This window comes from Saccopteryx bilineata, chromosome 4, assembly GCF_036850765.1.
Source record: "Saccopteryx bilineata isolate mSacBil1 chromosome 4, mSacBil1_pri_phased_curated, whole genome shotgun sequence".
NCBI classification, from domain to species: Eukaryota; Metazoa; Chordata; class Mammalia; order Chiroptera; family Emballonuridae; genus Saccopteryx; species Saccopteryx bilineata.
In genome coordinates, this window is record NC_089493.1 from 56,658,756 (window position 1) to 56,682,400 (window position 23,645).

The 23,645-nt window shown below is 40.5% G+C and overlaps 1 protein-coding gene and 1 long non-coding RNA gene across 2 annotated transcripts in view; one reads left to right on the top strand and one right to left on the bottom strand.

Annotated features, from left to right (window-relative positions):
- On the bottom strand, positions 1-21,600 carry LACTB (lactamase beta). The gene is made up of 6 exons (XM_066276616.1): positions 20,917-21,600; positions 20,413-20,479; positions 18,480-18,670; positions 17,857-18,208; positions 15,703-15,868; positions 1-780 (listed from the first exon to the last, which is right to left on the bottom strand). The coding sequence occupies exons 1-6, from the start codon at positions 21,274-21,276 to the stop codon at positions 249-251; spliced, it is 1,668 nt and encodes a 555-aa protein (XP_066132713.1). The 5' UTR covers positions 21,277-21,600; the 3' UTR covers positions 1-248.
- The window catches only part of LOC136335352 (uncharacterized), a 15,763-nt gene continuing 12,874 nt past the window's right edge, over positions 20,757-23,645 (top strand). The window contains exons 1-2 of the long non-coding RNA XR_010731300.1: positions 20,757-20,807; positions 22,122-22,254. This is a non-coding gene — a long non-coding RNA (uncharacterized lncRNA). The remainder of the gene's footprint in view (positions 20,808-22,121; positions 22,255-23,645) is intronic.

Consider the following 23,645-nt stretch of genomic DNA (forward strand, 5'->3'; position numbering starts at 1 on the left):
TATTTTTATCAGAATATTTTATTTCAAGAGTTAACATTTTTCAAAAAGTGAATACAATATAGTTATTTCCCTGAGTATAAAGAACTAACCCTACAATAAAAGGCAATTACAAAATTAAGCAATTAGAGGTACATTATTCACTGCATTCAATTATACTATATTACAAATTCATTCTTAAAAACCTCATGTATTTTGGAACTTTAGTTAATGTATAAATAAACAAAACAGTTCATTTTGCACCTGTGACGTTAAGGTAATTCTGATCTGTCCTTATCAAATTCCAGAGCAATCTTTAAAGCGGTGCTATTGAGTCCAACAGACTGCATGTTACATATGATAGACACAACTATTCCTCTCGGAGGAACCTTGTTATATACAGTTTCTGCATCCAGTTCTTCAGGAAGGATCAGCAGGACACTACTGGCACCCACTGCACCTCCAGTATGTGAGGCATAATGCCGTTGTTTCCGACAAGAACCATATGTTTGCTTCTTTTCCACAACACCCCATGCCATTGCATATTTACCCTCCCTATCCCAAGACATCTCTGTGTTAGGGACTGGTGTCCAAATCATAACCATTGTTTCTGGTTTGAGATATCCAGGCAAAAGATTTTCATTTGAGTTCTTAAACAGGTCGACTTGGTAACCATACAGCATTGCATTCCCAAATTTCAGAAGGTCACCCACTGTAGATAGAAATCCACCACCAGCCCATTTATAGGAGTTATCCACATAAGGTGTGTTGACAAGACGTTTCTTTTTATTGTAAACATAAAATCTAAAATAAAATAAGAATAGTTATTAAAAATTTAATAGTCTATTATTGACTTTACACATGAAAATTAATAGGAAATGTATATGAGACAGACTGCATTTCAATGTAGTAATCATACATTCTCAGGAACTAATCACTCATTTTCAGTATGATTCAGGTCTTAATGAACTGATCTGAATGAACACAGATAACTGAGCAAGCTAGTCTAATTACCTGTGAATTAAAGCATTGAAAGTGGGTTGTTGTTTCTATTGGTATGGCTTGTCCATGCTGAGTATATCAAACTTTTAATAACAGCAGAAATTTAGTGATTAAGATTGTACATATTTACCCCGTGCATATACAGAAACACCTGTGGTTTGGCAGATATTCCTTAGGATTAATGGATAATGTGCCACATGTGAATTTTATAAGTATACACAACAGGATGTATAGAAATAAGATTAATATTTATAAGAAGATTAGATTTCTTGTCTAATACTATAAAGATACCATGTATAATGATGTGATGTGGTACTTCCTTGGTGTAGTAGAAGCTGGAGTTATCAAACCTGAGTTTGAACCCCAAATCTCACCCTTTCTGGCTATGCTTATTTTATTTGATTAACAACACTTATACAGCTCTTACTATGTGCCAAGAATTACATAAATATGAACTAATTTATTCCTGTAACAATATCAGGAGATAGGTACCATTATAATCCCTATTTTACAGATGAGGAAACTGAGCCGTGGAGAGCATAAATAATTTATCCACATTCACACAGCTTATAAGTGGCAGAGTTGACTCAAACTCAGGTAGTCTGGCATCCCTATTCTATGTTGCCTCTCTACTTCAGCATCCCACCTTGTAAAATAAGAACAAAAAAACTACTTTGCTGAGTTAGAAATGTATGTACAAAGCTCTTCATTTTTCTGGCAGGAACTTAAGAAATGATAGCTGTTCTTCACTCATGCATTTTACAATTATTGACGGAGCACTCACTATGTCCCAGGCACTGTTTGGATGCTGGAATAAAGTGTTAAACAAAAGAGACAAAGTGACCTCATGAAGTTTCTATTCTAATGTGAGGAGACTGTACCACAAACATTAGGTAAATACAGGGGGTTCTTGGATTACAACAGTCTCGACATACAACGTTTAGAGTTTATGACATTCACTCCCATAAAAACTTAAAAAAATTGAGATGTGAGTTGTTCAGCTTATGCCGTTAGTGTCGTACAGGTAGAATCATCTCCAGCGTCTCCTGCATGTTCCTTAGGCAATCCTGATTCCCCGGACCCAGTGTCTCCAGAGCCTTCTGCAGGTTCTCCTGCCTCTCCAGCTTCCTCCTCCCAATAGGTCACTCTCTCCCACATTGTAATGCCCCTTCCAGTGTGCAAGCCAACCACAGGAATAAAAGAATTTTTTTTACACTGATTTTTTCTGTTACTACAGTACAGTGTAGAGTATATTTATGTCTTTTTCCTGTTTCTGTGGCTTAGTTGGGTTTTTATGTTCTAGATTATGATTTTACAACTGTGTTAGGATAGGTAAGTGACTTAGGCTAGGGTGTGTTTCAACTTACAACAAAATTTGGGTTATGTCAATGTTGTAGGAACAGAACTGTTGTAACCCGAGGATCCCTGTAAAATGAAGTCACAAAATAATTAAATAAAAAAATGAAACTTGATCTGGAGAATCTTTTCAAGATTCATAATAAAATGATGATGATGCTCTTAAGTTTTTAGTTTGCTGACTGTCTCACCTCTAATAATCTTCATCTTTATTCTACTTTGGTGGACTACTCAAAAGCACTGTCAGACCTGAATCTCACCATCTCTTTTTTTTTTTTTTGTATTTTTCTGAAGCTAGAAATGGGGAGAGACAGTCAGACAGACTCCCGCATGCGCCCGACCGGGATCCACCCGGCACGCCCACTAGGGGGCGACGCTCTGCCCACCAGGGGGCGATGCTCTGCCCCTCCGGGGCGTTGCTCTGTTGCGACCAGAGCCACTCTAGCGCCTGGGGCAGAGGCCAAGGAGCCATCCCCAGCGCCCGCGCCAGGTCATCTTTGCTTCAATGGAGCCTCGGCTGCGGGAGGGGAAGAGAGAGACAGAGAGGAAGGAGAGGGAGAGGGGTGGAGAAGCAGATGGGCGCTTCTCCTGTGTGCCCTGGCTGGGAATCGAACCCGGGACTTCTGCACGCCAGGCCGACGCTCTACCACTGAGCCAACCGGCCAGGGCCTTCTCACCATCTCTTTAAACTGTTTTATCTCCAAGGTCTCAAACTCAGAAATTTCTTCCCATGACTTTCAGTTCTTCCAACTCTCCAACTGAACCTGCTCTGTTTTCATCGTGAGCTCTGTCTATTCTCATGGGCTCTTCTCAGTTTCCACAGGTCTTAGTTCCCAATGACTTCACCTGATTTTCTGTTCTAGCCTAAACTAAACCACCAGCCATTTCAACTATTTCAGCTTTCATCTCACTAGCACCTTAAGCTTCCTCACTCTTCTGACCAATCCCGAATACATATAGGTACTACTTTCTTTGGTTCTGTTATCTGCCAAGGAAGGCTGTTGAAATTCATATAACAAAGGTGATTGATATCAACTCATACTCTTGCTAAGAGTCTTTACTGCTGTTATCAAATCTTTTAATTCTTTTCCTAGTTATTCACTGGTATAGTCTTTGTAGTTACTATTCCCAATCTCTTCCACCCTGAGTCCTCTACTCCAGTGGTCCCCAACCTTTTTTGGGCCACGGACTAGTTTAATGTCAGAAAATATTTTCACGGACCGGCCTTTAGGGTGGGACGGAAGACAAGCGTCAAGAGTGAGTCTTAAATGGATGTAACAGAGGGAATCTGGTCATTTTTAAAAATAAAACATCGCTCAGACTTAAATAGAAATAAAACGGAAATAATGTAAGTTATTTATTCTTATAATTCCCCGGGGGGTTGGGGACCACTGCTCTACTCTACCATAAGACAGAGAGCAGATAACTATATCTTTGTTTCACTGAGAAGCAAGGCCAACCAAAATGAGCCTCAGTGAGGAACTCCTATCTTTCTCTCAAAATGTATTTCCATAATCATCTAACCTTTTTTTTTCCTTCTCGCTAGTCACTTAAGAAATTTTCCTGTTGTGTTTAAGACTAATTCCACTACCTACCTCTTTGCCTCTACAACTCTGCTCTACCAGTTATACTTCCTAGATTATTTATCTCCTTGCAGTCCATTCTTTATACAAAAGCTACCAATGGTGTCCCTTCCTTTTCCCACCCACTTGAAACCCTCCAATGATTACCACTGTAATAATAAAACCCAAATTTCTTACAGTGGCCTATAACACAATCAATGGTCCTTAACAGAGGCAGTACCAACCCCATAAGCAAAAATTTTGAAGGCATATTTTTCAGTTGTCACAATTATTAGAAGGCTCTTACCGATATTTACTAAATAGGGGCCCAAGGTTCCTAAATGTCCTGTGATGCTGAGAGTTTGTAGTTTCACTGGCCACAGTTGAAGCCTAGTCAAGAAGAGTGCTCAGAAGAGCCTGCCTAAAGTTTGGTCAAGTAGAGCATCTTCATCATTTTAAGTCAAGCAAATTTGCTGACCTACTAAAGCTGTTGTAAATAAAAACCAATCATTTATGTATGCAGTGAACTTTGACCACCAGCTCCCAGGTCCTGTGCTAGCCAGCCAACAGGCATGGTATCTGCCCTCATAGAACTGATAGTCTAGAGGAGAAGACATATAAAAAAAATATATACATATGTAAAATATTTATGTATGAATTATAAATATAATTTATTTTTTACATCTGCGAAAAATTTAAAAGATATGCTAAAACAAACCATAATTTATCTTTTTATTTTGGCACCTTGCCTTGGTGGAAATTTTAAAAACTGATAAAATTCAAGAGGCTATTAAATTAAATATTCTCATAGTCTACTGATCAAAGCATACACTGGTATCATCATTTCTTAGCAACTATTTTGGCAAATATGGGAAGAGATATATATATATATATATATATGTGGGGAAATATATATATATAAATTACCTATATTTATTTTCTATAGGAACAATTTTTAGAAGTGAAAATAAGGAATAAAAGGCATTAATTTGTTTTCTGTATATGTGTATGTGTTTGTATATGTATTATTCTAGTATTATTTAAATGGTGATTAATTAAAAAGTCTAAATGCCTAATATGATAAATTATTAAGTAATCAAAAGATGTTAAATATTTTATTTTACAATATATATTTTATATTATTAATTATATATGCATGAAAAGAAATGTAACAACATTTTATTGTCAGTTTTTCTCTATATTTGTGTGTGGTGTTAAAGTGCTTTTAGTTATCTTCTCTACATTTTTTTCATTTTTTTTTTACAAGAAATGTGTTTTTATCACCAGACGTAGTCATTGTAAAATTTTGTGAAGTTTATTCAAATATTGTTGCTTAAATTAAACTTGCCTTCTGCTTAAAGTGCTTTTTGAATAGTAACACATAATAAAATGAAAAAAGATCCCTAAAATAAATAAATGTCCTGTGATATATGGAGAAGGACCACACAACAGTCCATTCTCCCATATGCTGAAAGACCTTCAACTATTCATGAAGTAAAAAATTGTTTTTAACTAGCTGAGCCTAGAACCCTCTCTTTTTTTATATACAAACACAAAGTACTTTTTGCCCATTTTCACTTTACAATGAATTTTTCTTGAATGTAACTAAGCAGGATAGTAGATAGCTAGGAAAATTCCTTGGCAAGTGGAATAAGAAAACTGAAACAAAGGGCTGATTCAAGCTGGCCTCATCTAGTATCCTGACTCACCTGCCTCCTTCTCCTTTGTACAACCAGTCCCTTAAGCAGTAAGACCTCAGGATAATGAAGTTCTGATCAGTATCAAATAATATTAGGAACAAAATCTTGGGTCTGTTGACCACAGGGACAAAGTTTTGGTCAAACTAGAGATACCATCTAGTCCTCAGTTGCGTTTCAGCTCCAGGCCCAGTAAAGTAGCAAAACTAGATGAAGTGATACTATGATTGACATCAGAACCAGATGCAATGACCAATGACCCCCTACTCTAGTGCTGACCAATCAGCAGAGACCGTGACCCTGAAAGGACACACCTGGAAGGCTGATGAATATTCTATTGAGATCCTCCCCTGAGAACTCCCCTAAAATTCCTGCCTTTAGAGAACAGATAAAAACCGTTAAGACAAAGAACCCAAGGAGTGCTCTCCCTGGAGCAGCCTGGGCCTTTCCCACCATCTTCCCTCAGCCACATGTCTTTGCTTTCTTTCTGCTAAACTCTAAAGGTTCCCAGGAGACTTAATTCCAGGGAGCAGCAGGCAGCAGCACCTCATCCTGGGCTAACACCAGGAACCTGTCTTCAAGGGCCCTTCTTTTGCCTCTGTAACTCATGTCCTGAGTCCATGCAACTGGCTCACTTCTTCTGCCTGTGTGATTTTCTTTCTAAAAGGCAAAGGCAGCTCTCTGAGCAGCCTGCTTGATTCTTCTCCTTGAGTACAGTATACTTTTCTTTTGCTTGTCAAATAAACTTTCCTTTGCTCTAGGGTTGTTGGCTCTGAATTCTTTCTTTGCTGAACTCAAGAACAGAGATCCAAAACCAACATAATCACTATAAAAGTTGAAGAAAGGCCCTGGCCAGTTGGCTCAGTGGTAGAGCGCCGGCCTGGCGTGTAGGAGTCCCAGGTTCGATTCCCGGTCAGGGCACACAGGAGAAGCGCCCATCTGCTTCTCCACCCCTCTCCCTCTCCTTCCTCTCTGTCTCTCTCTTCCCCTCCCGCAGCCAAGGCTCCATTGGAGCTCTGGCCCAGCGCTGAGTATGGCTCTGTGGCCTCTGCCTCAGGCGCTAGAATGGCTCTGGTTGCAACAGAGCGATGCCCCAGATGGGCAGAGCATTGCCTCCTGGTGGGCATGCCGGGTGGATCCCAGTCGGGCGCATGCGGGAGTTTGTCTGACTGCCTCCCCGTTTCCAACTTCGGAAAAATACAAACAAACAAACAAACAAAAAAAAAAAATTAAAAAAAAAAAAAGTTGAAGAAAGACTGGTTTTGTTTGTTTGTTTGTTTTCTTTGTATTTTTCCAAAGTTAGAAGCAGGAGGCAGTCAGACAGACTCCCGCATGCGCCTGACCGGGATCCACCCAGCATGCCCACTGGGTGGAGATGCTCTGCCCATCTGGGGCATTGCTCCATTGCAGCTGGAGCCATTCTAGTGCCTGAGGTGGAGGCCATGGAGCCGTCCTCGGCACCCAGGCCAACTTTGCTCCAATGGAGCCCTGGCTGTGGGAGGGGAAGAGAGATAGAGAGGAAGGAGAAGGGGAAGGGTGGAGAAGCAGATGGGCACTTCTCCCGTGTGCCCTGACCAGGAATCAAACCCGGGACTTCCACACACCTGGCCAAAGCTCTACCACTGAGCCAATGGGCCAGGGCTAAAAAAACCCTGCATTTTATTTTTCTTAAAACTTTAGCCAGGCCCTGGCCGGTTGGCTCAGCGGTAGAGCGTCGGCCTAGCGTGCGGAGGACCCGGGTTCGATTCCCGGCCAGGGCACACGGGAGAAGCGCCCATTTGCTTCTCCACCCCTCCGCCGCGCTTTCCTCTCTGTCTCTCTCTTCCTCTCCCGCAGCCAAGGCTCCATTGGAGCAAGGATGGCCCGGGCGCTGGGGATGGCTCTGTGACCTCTGCCCCAAGCGCTAGAGTGGCTCTGGTCGCAACATGGCGACGCCCAGGATGGGCAGATTATCGCCCCCTGGTGGGCAGAGCGTCGCCCCTGGTGGGCGTGCCGGGTGGATCCCGGTCGGGCGCATGCGGGAGTCTGTCTGACTGTCTCTCCCCGTTTCCAGCTTCAGAAAAAATGAAAAAATAAATAAATAAATAAAACTTTAGCCAGAGTTGGCCACCAAGGGCATGAGTTGAAGCACCAATACATTTTTGCTGGTTTGCATTCACAGTTGTCACAGTTATAATGCTTTTCTGTATTAAGTTGCCTTTGATTTTATTATGTCTTCTAATGCTGTCATGAATAAACTTTAACATAATGAAATATCTATTTTCATGTTATTCTATTCCTTTTTTCTTCTTTGTATTCTAGTTAGATTGAGTGTAGGTATGTGATATATGCCTTTCATTTTGATATTAAAGGAGGTATTATAAAATATTTATTAGATTAAGGGGCAGTGGGTCTAACAGCATTGAAACTCACTATTCAGAAATGATTTGTCCCCTGCTAATTTCTTTGATCTCATCACAACACCTGGCTTTGCTTCTTTCATGCTAGACTTATCTCTGTATTTGCAACAAAGTAAATAGCTTTCCTTATCATTCATGTCTCAGCTTAACCAACATGTCCTAAAAACCAATGTATTTACATAATTCCCCCCATCCTCTCCTTGTTACTCCATATCCCATTGCCCTGTTTTATTTTCTTCATATCACTATCTGAAATTCTTATTTAAATTATTTGTTTACATGTCTATATTTTCCCATAGAATATTAATTACATAAGAGCAGGAATCTTATCTACCTTGTGTAATGACTAATCCTCTATCTAGAACGGTACTTGCCATCCAATAAGTGCTCATTAAACATGTAGAATAAATAAAAGCACATTTGTTAGTCAAATATTTTTTTAAAATTAATTTATTCTTTTTTTTTTTAGAGAGGAGAGAGGGAGGGAGAGAGAGAAGGGGGGAGGAGCTGGAAGCATCAACTCCCATATGTGCCTTGACCATGCAAGCCCAAGGTTTCGAACCGGCGACCTCAGCATTTCCAGGTCGACACTTGATCCACTGCGCCACCACAGGTCAGGCTGTTAGTCAAATATTTTAATAGAAACACTTTGCAAGGCACTGGAGAGACAAATAAAACCACATACTGTGGTTGCTCTCAGGGGTTAAGAGTCTTGTTGGAAAGATCTTAAATTTCAAAGCACATATGAATCACCTTGAATCACCTGGGGATTTTGTCACACTGGAGCTTCAGCCTCAGGTGGTTGGAGGAGGGGCCTGAAATTCTGCAATTCTAACCAGCTCCCAGATAATGCCAAGACTGCTGGCCCCTGGGCCATACTTGGAGTAACAGGTTGTGGGGTGATTAGCTAAGAACAATGTGAGAAATCCTGAGCATTAATGAGAGGAAGCCTCATTAGATGGTTGCTCACAGGCCTGGATGGGGAGTAAAGTAGATCAGGTCTGGCTGAAGCAGAGAGCTTGAGGGGATAAGTGTCAAAAGATGATGCTGAAGGAGTAGACATGGAACAGGTCACAAAGGACTTTCTGTGCCATGCTAGGAATTCTGACTCCACCTTACCTCACAAAATACTCTAGTTCCCTAGTTCCTAAGGCAAAATAACTTTTCTTTTTATCCTTGTTACATCTTCCTTTCTTTCTCCTCATTTACTGCCAAACTACATAAAACAGTCCACACCTGCTGTTTCTATGTACTTGCCCTCTGCATTCATTCAATTCCTTACAATCTGGCTTTCATTCTTCCATCACAACAAAATGGCTCTCTTATGGGCTATCAAGGATCTTCTAATTCCCTTTGTACAGTCCTCATCCTACATGTAGCACTGTTAACCAGCACTTCCCTGACACTCCCTCATGCAATTGTGCTCTGAGCTCTCTATCTTCATCCTACGATTGCTTCCCTCCAATCACCAGTGGTTCCAGTTTCCCAGGTCTTTTCTTCTACAGAGATAATTAAAAATCTGCATCTGTACCACAACCCATTCCAAATTTATGACTGGATTTTCTATTCGCATTAATAATTCTCAAATTTGGTTTTGGAGAGGGCAGGACAGCTGTTTATCAGAATCACCTCTGGACTTCTTCCCTCCCAAAATTATATACTCCCTCAAAATTCATAACTTTGGAGGGACTGTGGACATAGTTAGAAAAGCAAGAACTTTACATGTCCCCTAAAAGCCCAAGTCATAATATTGGGTGAAGCAGGGGTGGCCTTGGTATGTGCTTTGAAGATTAAAAACAAAAAGTCTACAGAGAATCTTTTTTTTTTTTTTTTTTTTAGTTTTTAGTTTTAGATTTTATTTATTCATTTTAGACAGAGGAGACAGAGAGAGACAGAAGGGAGGAGCAGAAAGCATCAACTCCCATATGTGCCTTGACCAAGAAAGCTCGGGGTTTTGAACCGGCGACCTCAGTGTTCCAGGTCGATGCTTTTACCCACTGCGCCACCGCAGGTCAGGCAGTATACAGAGAATCTTAATATGCTTTCTTGGGAACCAATGACTTGATAGGTGGTCTTCTCATGTCTCAAAATGAACATGATTAAAACTATATTAATCTCTTCCAAACCTTCTTTTCATATTTTTCCTCTCCATTAAAACCTTAGTCAACTTTCTTGCCCTCAACACATATCTAGTAAGATGCTAAATCCTATTATGTGTCTTATCGTTTCTTCTTGCCATTCCTATGGCCACTCTCATATTTTAGGATTACAGTACTTTCTAATTACTTTCTGCCTAAACACTGATTACTCTTGGAACTCCAAGTCAATCAAATCTAAAAGAAGCCAAATAATATTGTAGAAATAAATTTTCTCATTGAGAAACATAGTTTTTTGACTGAATTGCAAGTTTGTAAACTAGGAAGAGAACTACCAGTGTATTTTGGCTAATTATCAGCTTTTTGTAAAGCATTTCAAACCGCTTATATTAAGGCTAGAAATTAAAATTCCTCAGTCATTCTTCCTTTAAGATACAAAACTATGGAGAATTCTAGACTTTAAATTGTTAGTTTAGACTTTAATCCCTTGATTCCTTTTACAGAGGGCAAGTTAATGGCTTTTCATAAAAATAATTTGTTCAGCTAGATAGTAACTTATTTCAAATTCTTAAGGAATATCTGCTCTAAAGAAATGGGCTACATAGACACAGGTTCTTGGATAAGTTAGTGGGACACCTTTAACTGAATCATTGATGGAAAGATGCCAGATGACAAGGAGCCTCTTCCTACTTGCTTAAAAAGCTCTAGATTCTGTACAAGAACATTATATAACTACAGAAATGTATATCCACAAACTTAGAAATTCAAAATACTTTTATTTTTAAAATGCTTAACTGCCTTTAAAACAATTATGCACCAGTTTGTATTTTATTGTTTTGAGAACATGAACAACCCATGAAATTTAAAATGCATATTATGAAAACCAATCCTACTTTAACATTTAGCATTAACATCTGGATTGAATCTACTACTAGAGTCTGTCAGCCAAAGGTATAAGAAACCAGGCTTAACTTTAGAAGATAATCTAGAAAATAAAGATAATAATAATAAAAAGATAACAACAGAGGGTAAAAGCTGTCAAAATATAGCAAATATTTCAGAAAACATCTTTTATTTGCTTTTGGTCCCATCCAATTATAAAAGAGACTTTTGTTGGAAGGAGTGTGCCAAACGCATAGAAAATATGAACAAAGTTCAATAATAAGCTAATAATGTAATGACTGAGGATTCTCATATCAAATACCTGAGTGTCTTTCAGTGGCAAGAAAGAACATTTACTGCACTCCCTTGTAGGTAACTGCTTAAAGGATTAGTTTATTCGCCTATACAGAATATACTTGCTATACAGGATCAACATATCTATTTGCATACACAGATTCAATATTCCTATTCTTCCATTAAAAAATAATTTTTTTTTATTCAAAAAAAGCAATGTAGCCCTTGCTGGATAGCTGGGTCGGTGAGAGCACTGTCTGATGAGCAGAGGTTGCCAGTTTGATCCCCCCACACGGCACATACGGAACAGATAGATATTTCTGTCTCCCTTCCACTCTTTCTAAAATCAATAAATTAAGAAAAAAAGAAAAGAAAAGCAATGTACACAGATAAAAGCTAATTTCTCTGCATTCTTTACAGCTAAGTGTGGTCTGTGGCTAAAATTCTGGCCAAAGAAATTTAAGTAGTATTTTGGGGTGAGATTCTGGGAAAATACCTTAACAGGTGACAAACACTAGGAGGCACTATTTTAAACTCACAAATGTACACACAGAGAAGTGATCAAGACAATAAATATTAACTGTTGGGATGTAGTAACTCTAAAAAGACCTGGTCAGAATAGCATAAACATATTTAATTTATGATTATTACCAGGAGTCAGTAGACTAAACAAAGCTGGAAACTTTGCTGAAAATTTTATTTCCTGTAAAATGGTACTATAAACACATGATAGAAATATGCATTTACTAAGTTTAAGTTTTTTATTTTTTAAATTAACATTAGTATTTTATTTAATTAATTAATTAATTTTGTGGAAGAGTCAGAGAGAGGGACAGACAGACAGGAAGGGAGAGAGATGAGAAACATCAATTTTTTGTTGCGGTTCCTTAGTTGTTCATTGATTGATTTCTTATATGTGCCTTGACTAGGGGGCTACAGCAGACCGAGTGACCCCTTGCTCGAGCCAGTGACCTTGGGCTCAAACTGGTGAGCCTTGCTCAAACCAGATGAGCCTGCACTCAAGCTGGCGACCTCAGGGTCTCGAACCTGGGTCCTCCACATCCCAGTCTGATGTCTCGAACCTGGGTCCTCCACATCCCAGTCTGATGCTCTATCCACTGTGCCACCGCCTGTTCAGGCTAGTTTTTTATTTTTTAAAAACTAGAAATGTTGAGGGCCCTGGCCGGTTGGCTCAGTGGTAGAGCGTCAGCCTGGCGTGCAAGAGTCCCAGGTTCGATTCCCAGCCAGGGCACACAGGAGAAGCGCCCATCTGCTTCTCCACCCCTCCCCCTCTCCTTCCTCTCTGTCTCTCTCTTCCCCTCCCGCAGCCAAAGCTCCATTGGAGCAAAGTTGGCCTTGCGCTGAGTATGGCTCTGTGGCCTCTGCCTCAGGCACTAGAATGGCTCTGGTTGCAACAGAGCGACGCCCCAGATGGGCAGAGCATCGCCCCCTGGTGGGCATGCCGGGTGGATCCCGGTCGGGCACATGCGGAGTCTGTCTGACTGCCTCCCCATTTCCAACTTCAGAAAAATACAAAAAAAAAAAAAAAGAGAGAGAGATGTTGAAATGATTCCTTTTACTTCCTGAACTTTCTAAAAATAGTGGTCTTTTCAAATAATTATTAAAAAAAAAGAAGAGTTGACTTTTAGACACTCAAGTGGATAATGTATCAACAAAAATAAAAAAGCAAAGGGACAGAACATTTTCCTAGGTAACAATCTTCCCATGCTATTTTATTTCAGCAGCTGATTTAATCTAACTAAAATGAATTAACTACCCATTTAACACCATTGGGTACTATCAACATCTGAATAAAAAAACCTAGAGCAGATAGGAACTTTCTGTAATACAAATGGAAACCTACTGCCTTTTTTCAAAGAATGGGAGATAAAATAAACTCCTCATCATATGCCATGCTATGATTTTTGTATAAGTCATATATTAATTATTCATTAAGAAAACAGCAAATGAATAATAGCTGCTCTGCAGTCTGTACATTCATAGAGCCCTAATTTTCAATTTAGAAAAAGAGGCTCAATGATACATAATCTTTTTTTCTCTCTAATATGTAAGTCTAGGCATTCATTATCGAATTTCTAAATAAAAACAAGGTCATGTATGTACACCACCTTTATTAGAGAATCTATTTTAGATTCAATTGACAACCTATGGTATTTGTCAAATTTTTTAACGCTTTCCAGTAAAATATAATGTTGGACCAAAAAAGAAGAACAAAAACCCCCACTAAGAGGCTGAGCTGGTTGAGAACTACAGACCATTTTAAAAATTAAAATTCACTGCTTGCTGCTAACCCAATTTCTTTTATGTCCAAAAATATCTCTTTTAGGCTGACTAGTAATGCACATTTAATTCCTTTAAATAAACTGGTAATTTTAAAATAATACTTTAATTAAATACAACAGAAGATTAAACAAAACTAGTATGGAGATAGAAAGATGAAGCTAAAAAAATTCCACCATTTCATCAATTTCAAGTACTGGTAAGCCTATTAAAGGGCATACTAATGGAAATAGATAATAGTTGATTTGTTAAACATTATCTTTCTAACAAAGCAAATAATAAATGGAAAATGGAAAAGAAAACAACATCACCATAAAACTCTTACTAGTCATTAACTTCAAAATTTTCTCCTGATGTCCCTTTTATAGATTAATATTAAAAATTATAAATTTTTCATTTGCTATATTTCAGTGAGACTTTTACAGTAGTGAAACCTCAACAAAGCAATTAAAATTACCATCACCAATAATAGGACAAACAGACATCATGAGACTTCTGCTTAACATTATTGGGACAATTGACAAAATTTGAGTAAGATTTGTAGATTTTTTTTTTTAGAAAATATACATTTAAGTATTTACTGATAAAGGAATACCAAGTCTGCAACTTATTTCCAAATGGTTCAGGAAAAAATAAACCCTCAAAATCATCAAGATAGATAAAGTAAATGTGGTAAAATGATAACATTTGCAGATTCTGTGTGAAGAGTATATATAACTTATTCTTACACCTTGTATAAGAAACTATTCTTATAACTTTTTTTTTTTTAATTTTAGAGAGGAAGGGAGGGGAAGGGGTAGAGGAAGGGAGAGGGAGGGAGAGGGAACTAGAGAGAGAGAAACATTGATATGTTGTTCCACTTATTTATGCATTCACTGTTGATTCTCGCATGTATCCTGACCATGGACCAAACCTACAACCTTGGCATGTTGGGACAATACTCTAACCCAGTGGTCCCCAACCTTTCTTGGGCCACAGACCGGTTTAATGTCAGAAAATATTTTCATGGACTGGCCTTTAGGGTGGGACGGATAAATGCACAAAATAAAATTATGCGACTGGCGTAAAAACTATGGTATTTTTAAATATAATTGTCGAACTTACGAGACAAGCATCAAGAGTGAGTCTTAGATGGATGTAACAAAGGGAATCTGGTCATTTTTTTTTTTTTTTTTTTTTTTTTTTTTTGCATTTTTCCGAAGCTGGAAACAGGGAGAGACAGTCAGACAGTCTCCCGCATGCGCCCGAACGGGATCCACCCGGCACGCCCACCAGGGGCGACACTCTGCCCACCAGGGGGCGATGCTCTGCCCATCCTGGGCGTCACCATGTTGCGACCAGAGCCACTCTAGCGCCTGAGGCAGAGGCCACAGAGCCATCCCCAGCGCCCGGGCCATTTTTGCTCCAATGGAGCCTTGGCTGCGGGAGGGGAAGAGAGAGACAGAGAGGAAAGCGCGGCGGAGGGGTGGAGAAGCAAATGGGTGCTTCTCCTGTGGGCCCTGGCGGGGAATCGAACCCGGGTCCTCCGCACGCTAGGCCGACGCTCTACCGCTGAGCCAACCGGCCAGGGCACATCTGGTCATTTTTTAAAAATAAAAACATCGTTCAGACTTAAATATCAATAAAATGGAAATAATGTAAGTTATTTATTCTTTCTCTGCGGACTGGTACCAAATGGCCCATGGACCAGTACCAGTCCGTGGCCCAGGGGTTGGGGACCACTGCTCTAACCAACTGAGCTACTGCGCCAGGGTCCATAACTTTTCTATAAGTATAAAAATCACTTCATATTAAATAAAAGTTAAAACAATTAAAATAATAAAAAAAATAAACAAATAAAGCATTAACTTATAAACATTTAAGAAAAGGGATGACTGACAAGAAAATTAGAGATGCCCATGACGGGTGCAATTTTGGTTTAATTATTCATGTGCTTAAATTATTATTGCTGCCTTTCATCTAAGGATCTTGAGAGTACTTTACGAACACACTTTATAAATGGAAAAACAGATATGTAGAAAAGCTCCCAAAATGTGGCAAGTTGATTTTGGAAAGGAGATAAGGAAAATTTGAGTTTTAACTGATAACACACTATTAAGATGTGATATAGTTAGACACACCAAAGGTGTTTACTTACCTTGCTCTATTGTAAATCACTGGTTCATTTTCTTCTTGCACAGTTGTCAGCATATCCAAGTCATGGAATATCTTCTGCATATAGTCCAAATATTTATATCCTGAAGCTCTTTCAACTATGGCTGCCAGTAGGGTATAGCCAAAAGTTGAATACAAAAACTGACTACCTTGAGACATTATTGCAAGGAAGAAAAAGAAAAAAGAAAATGGTTCATCATTATTTAAAAACATGTGAAATACTTTCCCACTGAAAACTGGTATATTCCTTAAAACTGGAATATTTTACTTTAGCATTTATAAAACATCATGGATGATATATTAAATTTAGTCAATTTTGTAATGGTCCTGCTTGTTCCATGTCCCTAACATAAGAATAAAATGATGATCAATATACTTAAAATTTCATATGAATCTACACCTTTCTGTGGTAATGAAATAAACAAACAATTCTACCTCAAACATAACAAAAATCCTATAAACTGAGAATAAAATAGGAAGGGAAAGAAAAGCAAATTTGGATTCTTGAGTCTACTGTCTTGTTCTTAAAATACCTTCTCCCTGTTGTTTAAGGCATAAATAGCTGCACAAGTTATTTTAATAAAACATATGTACATATAAAAACTTTGTTTCAGATATATAGTAAAATAAAGATACACATTTAAATATATATCTTTATCTCACTTTGGATTTTGAAAACATAGATTATATCAGCTGTACTAACAATGGGTGAGAACTTTGTTTTTAATCACAGAATCCGTAATTAGATCTCTTTGCCCTTTTAATTATATCTGTATAATATCTACTCATAGTGAAAATATCTTTTTTTTTTTTTTGCATTTTTCTGAAGCTGGGAACAGGGAGAGACAGTCAGACTCCCGCATGCGCCCGACCGGGATCCACCCGGCACGCCCACCAGGGGCGATGCTCTGCCCACCAGGGGGCGATGCTCTGCCCATCCTGGGCGTCGCCATGCTGCGACCAGAGCCACTCTAGCGCCCGAGGCAGAGGCCACAGAGCCATCCCCAGCGCCCGGGCCATCTTTGCTCCAATGGAGCCTTGGCTGCGGGAGGGGAAGAGAGAGACAGAGAGGAAAGCGCGGCAGAGGGGTGGAGAAGCAAATGGGCGCTTCTCCTATGTGCCCTGGCCGGGAATCGAACCCGGGTCCTCCGCACGCTAGGCCGACGCTCTACCGCTGAGCCAACCAGCCAGGGCCGTGAAAATATCTTTTAAAACAAAAACAGAATAAAAGAAAATAAACCTATTGTAGTTCAAAGACGTTAAGTGGTTTCAGTAGGCATCATACCAAAAAATATAGAAAAACAAAGAGATTTTCATTTGTACAGATTAGATTTTTTTGGAAATAAAATTAAATTGATGAATATTAATTTATTTAAGGAATTAAGGATCAAAATAAGTTGAGCAAATTAAATTCTAAATAAATACAACAATACTAGCTATACTTGATCATGTCCAGTTAAGTCCAGATTTTACTTGGAGAGTTATTCCAGTATTTTGCCATAATTTTTCCACAAATATCTTTTTTTTTTTTTGTATTTTTCTGAAGCTGGAAACGGGGAGAGATAGTCAGACAGACTCCCGCATGCGCCCGACCGGGATCCACCCGGCACGCCCACCAGGGGGCGATGCTCTGCCCCGGGTGTCGCTCTGCCTGGACCAGAGCCACTCTAGTGCCTGGGGCAGAGGCCAAGGAGCCATCCCCAGCGCCCAGGCCATCTTTGCTCCAATGGAGCCTCGGCTACGGGAGGGGAAGAGAGAGACAGAGAGGAAGGAGGGTGCTTCTCCTATGTGCCCTGGCCGGGAATCGAACCCGGGTCCCCCGCACGCCAGACCAACGCTCTACCGCTGAGCCAACCGGCCAGGGCCCACAAATATCTTAATTTTGAGAATCCACTAATGACTGGGTAGTCTCCATGAGGCTGAATCAAACAACTAGCTACCTGCATGCTAAGCAGGAACTATGTGTTAAGTTCTTAAATACTGTTAAGAAATGCAGACAAAAGGCAGGCACTGGACTGACAACAGAAGCCATGCCACAATCCTCTGCCTTATGAGAAGCACACAGGATGGCATTTCGGACTTTCTGAAAATTAACGCTTCAACAACGAGTTTGTTAAGAGAAGGAATTAATACTCACCTGGTTTAAAGAACAAAGGATCATTTTTAAATAATCTTAAGGATTCAATTGAATTTTCAAACTTTTCTTTCAAATATAATTCGCCTTGTTCAAAATCATTTTTTTTCTTGACAGGTTTGGAATTCCGGCATTTGGCTTCATTATCCAGCTCTAGCTTAGCTTTAGCAAAGTCATTCTTTTCATTACTTTTGCCTCCTTTTTCTTTTAACCTTTTTTCTTGGTCAGATTCCACCGTCTCTTTCATCATCTTCAAGGCTTTATAAGCTTTCTCCTCTTTCACCTTTTTCATATCCTTTTCATAATGACGAATCCCACTTAAATGGGAAATCAATAATCTTGTTGTGACAGAAACCTAATTGTAAAAACATGAAAATTAAGTACATTATTAAACTATCATAAAAAGTAGCTTTGAAATAATGCCTCAGTAATATTTTCCATTTTAAACTGCTGTTGAAAAAATATGGAATGTACAAATCTTTAGACTCAAATTTCAGGAAATACCCACTCGATCATCGTCTGGATAAAAAGAATTAACAGTAATTAAAAAACAAAACAAACAATCCTATGCAACCTTTTACACCATTAAACATGCCATTTGTAAACAGAATTGTGAGTTTCATCACCTTTTCACCTTCATATTCTTTTTCTGGGAATTCAGGAACATAATGTTGTACTGGAATATCAAGATCCAGTTTCCCAGCTTCCCATAATTTGGCAAGAGCAACCATGGTAAGGCTTTTGCTGATACTGGCAATCCTCATAACTGTCTCTGGTTTGCATGGTACCCGGTTCTCAACATCGGCATAACCTAAACCTTTGGGAAAAAAAGCAAAGTTACTATTAATAAGCTTCATGGTCAAAGGAGTCTGGAAAGCTGAAATAATGGTACCTAAAATATCCTGTGTATTCATCTAAAGAAAAGACATTCCATTTTTATAAGTTACTAAGAACTTAATATGTAAGGGATGAGAGTCAACACAGACAAGTCCAACAATTTAACCTTAGAACTAAACTGAATTATACCTTGTGCACAACAGTAATTCTCCATCTGATTCAAATGCTAATTTTCTTAGCTTATCTAAACAATTTTGGCTATTCCACATTTTAAGTAAATTACTCCACATTCTTTAAAGAAAACATCATTGTTCTTCTTCAGATTATATTTATTCTTTTTTTATTTCCTTGAGAGAGAGAGAAAGAGAAAGAGAAAGGGGGGGGGGTCCGACAAGGACAGACAGAAAGGGAGAGAGATAAGCATTAATTCATAGTTGGAGCATCTTGGCTGTTCATTGATTTCTTTCTCATGTATGCCTTGGCGGGGGTGGTGGCGGTGGTGGTGGTGGGGTTCCAGCTGAGCCAGTGACCCCTTGCTCAAGCCAGCGACCTTGGGTTTCAAGTCAGTGACCTTTAGGCTCAAGCCAGCGACCATGGGATCATGTCTATGATCCCACGCTCAAGCCGGGTGAGCCTGTACTGAAGCCTGTGACCTCGGGTTTCGAATGTCAGTCCTCTGCTCCCAGGCTGCGGCTCTATCTACTTGCGCCACCGCCTGGTCAGGCAGATTATATTTATTCTTGATTTTTGAATTTCCTCCGAAGTCCTTAAAATAGCCATCCAATAAAAATAAACGTGAAAAAGGTCCTGAAAACCCAATCTATCAATTAATTTCAGCTGCAAATCAGAATAAAAACACTGTACTACCAATTTAAAGCTCCTTCTAGAAAAAATTTTAAGTTTGATTTCATCTTTTGGACAGGCTGAATGTGTAAATCTAAGAGATATAAAGAACTGAGATCTGAAGAGAAAGAAAAGGAGTACAATGATTGTTTTTAAACTGTAAAGAAGTATGGTAAAAATATTTGCATAAAAACAAACCCCGCACCCATAAAGCTGACATTTATATAATTCTGGTTAGTAGTAGTAAATAAGTACTACTTTATTTAAATGATGTCTGAAACATTTCCTAAAAGTACGGTTCCTCAAAACCTTGGATGACCAGTTGGATCAATTTGTGTAGAATCGTTATAAAATATGATTTGATAAAAGTATCATAACATGATTAAAATCCCTCACAAAGCTTCTAGCTTTTTGTTTTGAAAAATAGCTGCTACCTCTGCCTACTCAAAAAAATAAAAATAAAGTAGATGTAAACTCATAAAGGCCAGGGGGGCCTGTTACAGAACAGGCGACTCAATAAATTGTTGACTGAATTAAAAAAAAAAATCTGACTCTGTATCTATTCCTCAGGTTTATCTACAAATATGTAGCAAACAGATTTTTCTATGTACAACTTTCAGAATAAATCCAGTCATTATATAGAAGAGTGAATGTAGAAACAAGCCATTTTTAAGGCCCCAACTTATTCATTAGTCACATTTAAAATCTTATTGATAGCAAATCTGATACTTTATTCTGTGAGGCACATTTTCTCGACAGCATGGTAGTTCTGTGTAAACTGAACAGCATTTCATGAGATTCACTCCAAGCAGTAAAACATTGAGATTTCATTCACCAACAGGCACAAAACAAGCTACTAAAACACTTTTCTCAGCCTACCTTCTGACCAGATTTCTTTTCCATCTACAGAGACGCCAACCACTATGCCGGGCGCGCCCACCTCATCCTAAGAGCGAAGGGGAGAGAAAGAGACTGTTCAAATAACTCGCGCGTCCACCAGCACTGTCACCTGGGGCGCGCTCCAGGCCCCGCCCCGCGGCCCAGGCCCCGCCCCGACGCGCCCCTCCGCCAGGACCCCGCCCACCTCAGCCAGCTGGGCCAGGCGCTAACCGTGAGGGGTGTGCCGGGTTGGCACCCGAAGTGGGAAAGGGCGGTGCCCGGGCGGGCGGTGACCTCCACCCCGGTTTGGGCAACCCCCAAGAGCATCTGACCGTGGCCGGACGATCAGAAAATGGGAAGTCTTTCTCGGAAGCTGAGCCTGGGCACTTCATAAGGTTGGGGTCAGCTAGGCCCGGAGAGATGACCACCCAGGGGCCCCTTTCCCGGGTGCCGCCGGGGTTAAGGAACCGGGTTCCCGACCGCCTACGCCCCTCGTCGCCATACCTTGATCCTGTGCAGCAGGTCACGGCTGCTGTCAATGGCTCTGGAGTAGCGCCTGGACGTCGGTGGCGTCGGGGTCTGCAGAGACCAAGGGGCGAGGGCCTGCTCCTGTGGCGGCGGCTCCGCTTGAGGCGACGCCTCGGGGTCGGGGGCCGCGGGGGGCGGCGCGGGGGCTGCGCCCCTGAGCTCGCCCACCAGCTTCACTCCGAGCGCCAGCCCCAGCCCCAGCCCGAGGCCCCCGACCCAACCGGGGCCAAACGGCGGTAGCCCAGCCCGATGGTGGGCTCCGCGCCGCCCGCAGCCCCAGGCCCAGCCCCCCGGGGTAGCGGACCGGGTCGTCACGACTGACGGAAGCCGGTACATGGTGTCTCGGGCGAGCCAGCAGCCTACGAGCTCGCTCAGGCCGGGCGGGCGGTTGAAGCGCTGGGGATTGAAGGGAAGGGAGGGGCAAGGAGTGGAGGGGGGCGGTGACCGCGCTCAGGCCCGAGCAGTCGACGCCCGATGGCCCGAGCGCCGATCTCATCGAGCCTTTCCTTTCCGTTTTCACCTCGCTTTGTCTCGAGGTAGTCTTCATCCTTCTCCCTTCCTACCTTTCCCCCACTCAGATCTGTTTCATCTCAGAGAAGCCTTCCTTGTCCCTGTCTCCTTGGGAGATCTCGCCACACCTGGACCGCCAGTGCACACACCTACTTAACAACCCTTCACACTGTTTCACTGAACCAAACTGATCCCTTCCTTGCTGGACTGTGACCTCTCTGGATCCTCAGCTCCTGGAACGGTGCCTGGCATCGCCTTTCCCCTCAGAGCTCTCCTTTCTCTCTCTTGCCATCTCCTTTTTTTAATGTCTTATTTGGGCTCATAATGCTCTTGTAAAAATCTCATTTCCAGAGATCCAGCTCCATACCATTCCAAACATATAAAATGTTTTTTGTTGTGGTAAAGAAAGGTTTTTAAAATTTGCACTTGAAAATTTTTAATCCAAAAATAACTCAGATAATTTACACTTAGTTATGATTTCTGGCCTCTATAGATGGTAGTAAACATGTAGATATGCTTGTGAAAATAAGAAATCTAACCTCAAATTGCTACAATATAAAATGTGAATGATCCTAATTGAACAATTAATGACATAATGTTAATGTTGAAGATGTCCACTCCAATTTTACAATTTTCTCTCTTTTTAAAATTATTTATTTATTTATTTTTAGAGAGGAGAGAGAGAGAAAGGGGGAGGAGCAGGAAGCATCAACTCCTATATGTGCCTTGACCAGTCAAACCCAGGGTTTTGCACCAGCGAGCTCAGCATTCCAGGTCGATGGTTTATCCACTGTGCCACCACAGGTCAGGCCACAATTTTCTCTTTATTCTTTGGGACACACACACATTTCTGAAATATTTTTGCAAGCTTGCTGGCCTTAGGTACTCGGGCAATATACCTAATAAAATGATCCTGTCTTTTCTTGCAGGTGGAGTATATATAGAAAGTTCGTAGGCTTGAATTGCCAAGCTGTTGTTAGGAGAAAAAGCTGTAAACATCTTGAGCTAATAATTGTTAAACTGGAGGAAAAGGCAATAATGGTAACCACACCTAGTCAGAAGATACTAGGGCTAATAATTATAAGGTGCTGCGGCTGCTCACAAAGCCCACAATAGCTAAGAGATCAGGGTATCCTAGGACCTAGAGGATTTGGCAAGGGAACTCATAGAGGTCTGTGGAGCACCATCTGCAGTTAAGAGTGGATAGGTGCACTCTTTCAAGATGGTATTGGAGGTTCTTATCATAGGGGCCCCACTACTCGAGCATGTGACAGAGAAAAGAGTATAAAGGAAAAATGTAAATGACAGCCAGTGGTGGTTACAATAAGTGATGACTGTATAATTATTTTAAAAACTGAACATATACATATTATGCATTCTTCGGTACCTCTCCTTGGAGCAGAAATAGAACAGAAACACAGAGGCATATAGAGAGCAAAAGCCAAGGTTCAGACGGACATCCACCAGTTTAGAAGCAGCCACCCAAAGTATGGCTTCTGTGAAGATAACAATACATATTCTCCATGCAAGCTGAGTACCTAGGAGGCAACCTGACCAAGCAAGCAGCTAGCAGGCATTTTAGAAGGATGTTTACTACCACCATGAGACAGGAGCTAAAGGCTCCAGTATTTTACGTGGCTCTGGACTGGGAGCCACAAAAAACCAGAGAGAAGGAAAGCAAATCACTAGACAGGAGGAAGATTGTAGGATACAAATGAAATAGTGATGAGTAGCCTGACCTATGGCACAGTGGATAAATTGTCAACCTGGGATACTCAGGTTGCCAGTTCAAAATCCTGGGCTTGCTTGGTCAAGGCACAAACAAGAAGCAAATATGAGTTGATGCTTCTCGCCCCCCCCCCCTTCTCTCTTTCTCCTCTCTCAAAAAACCAATAAATAAAATCTTTAAAAGAAAAGTAATAGTGGTGAGTACTGAAATGAGTTTAAATCACTACTCTGGTACTAACTGTGAAAAAAATACCAAACAAACTTTGTCACCCTCAGAACATTTTTATATATTTTTTCTGAATGTGCTTATTGCACAATTTTAAAGCCCAGCTCAAGTCCTGTCTCCTTCATGGAAATTTTTTAAAATTGATTTTTAGAGAGAGAGAGAGAGAGAGAGGTAGGGAGAAAGAGAGAGGGAGAGAGAAAGAAACATTGGTTTGCTGTTCCACTTATTTATCCATTCATTG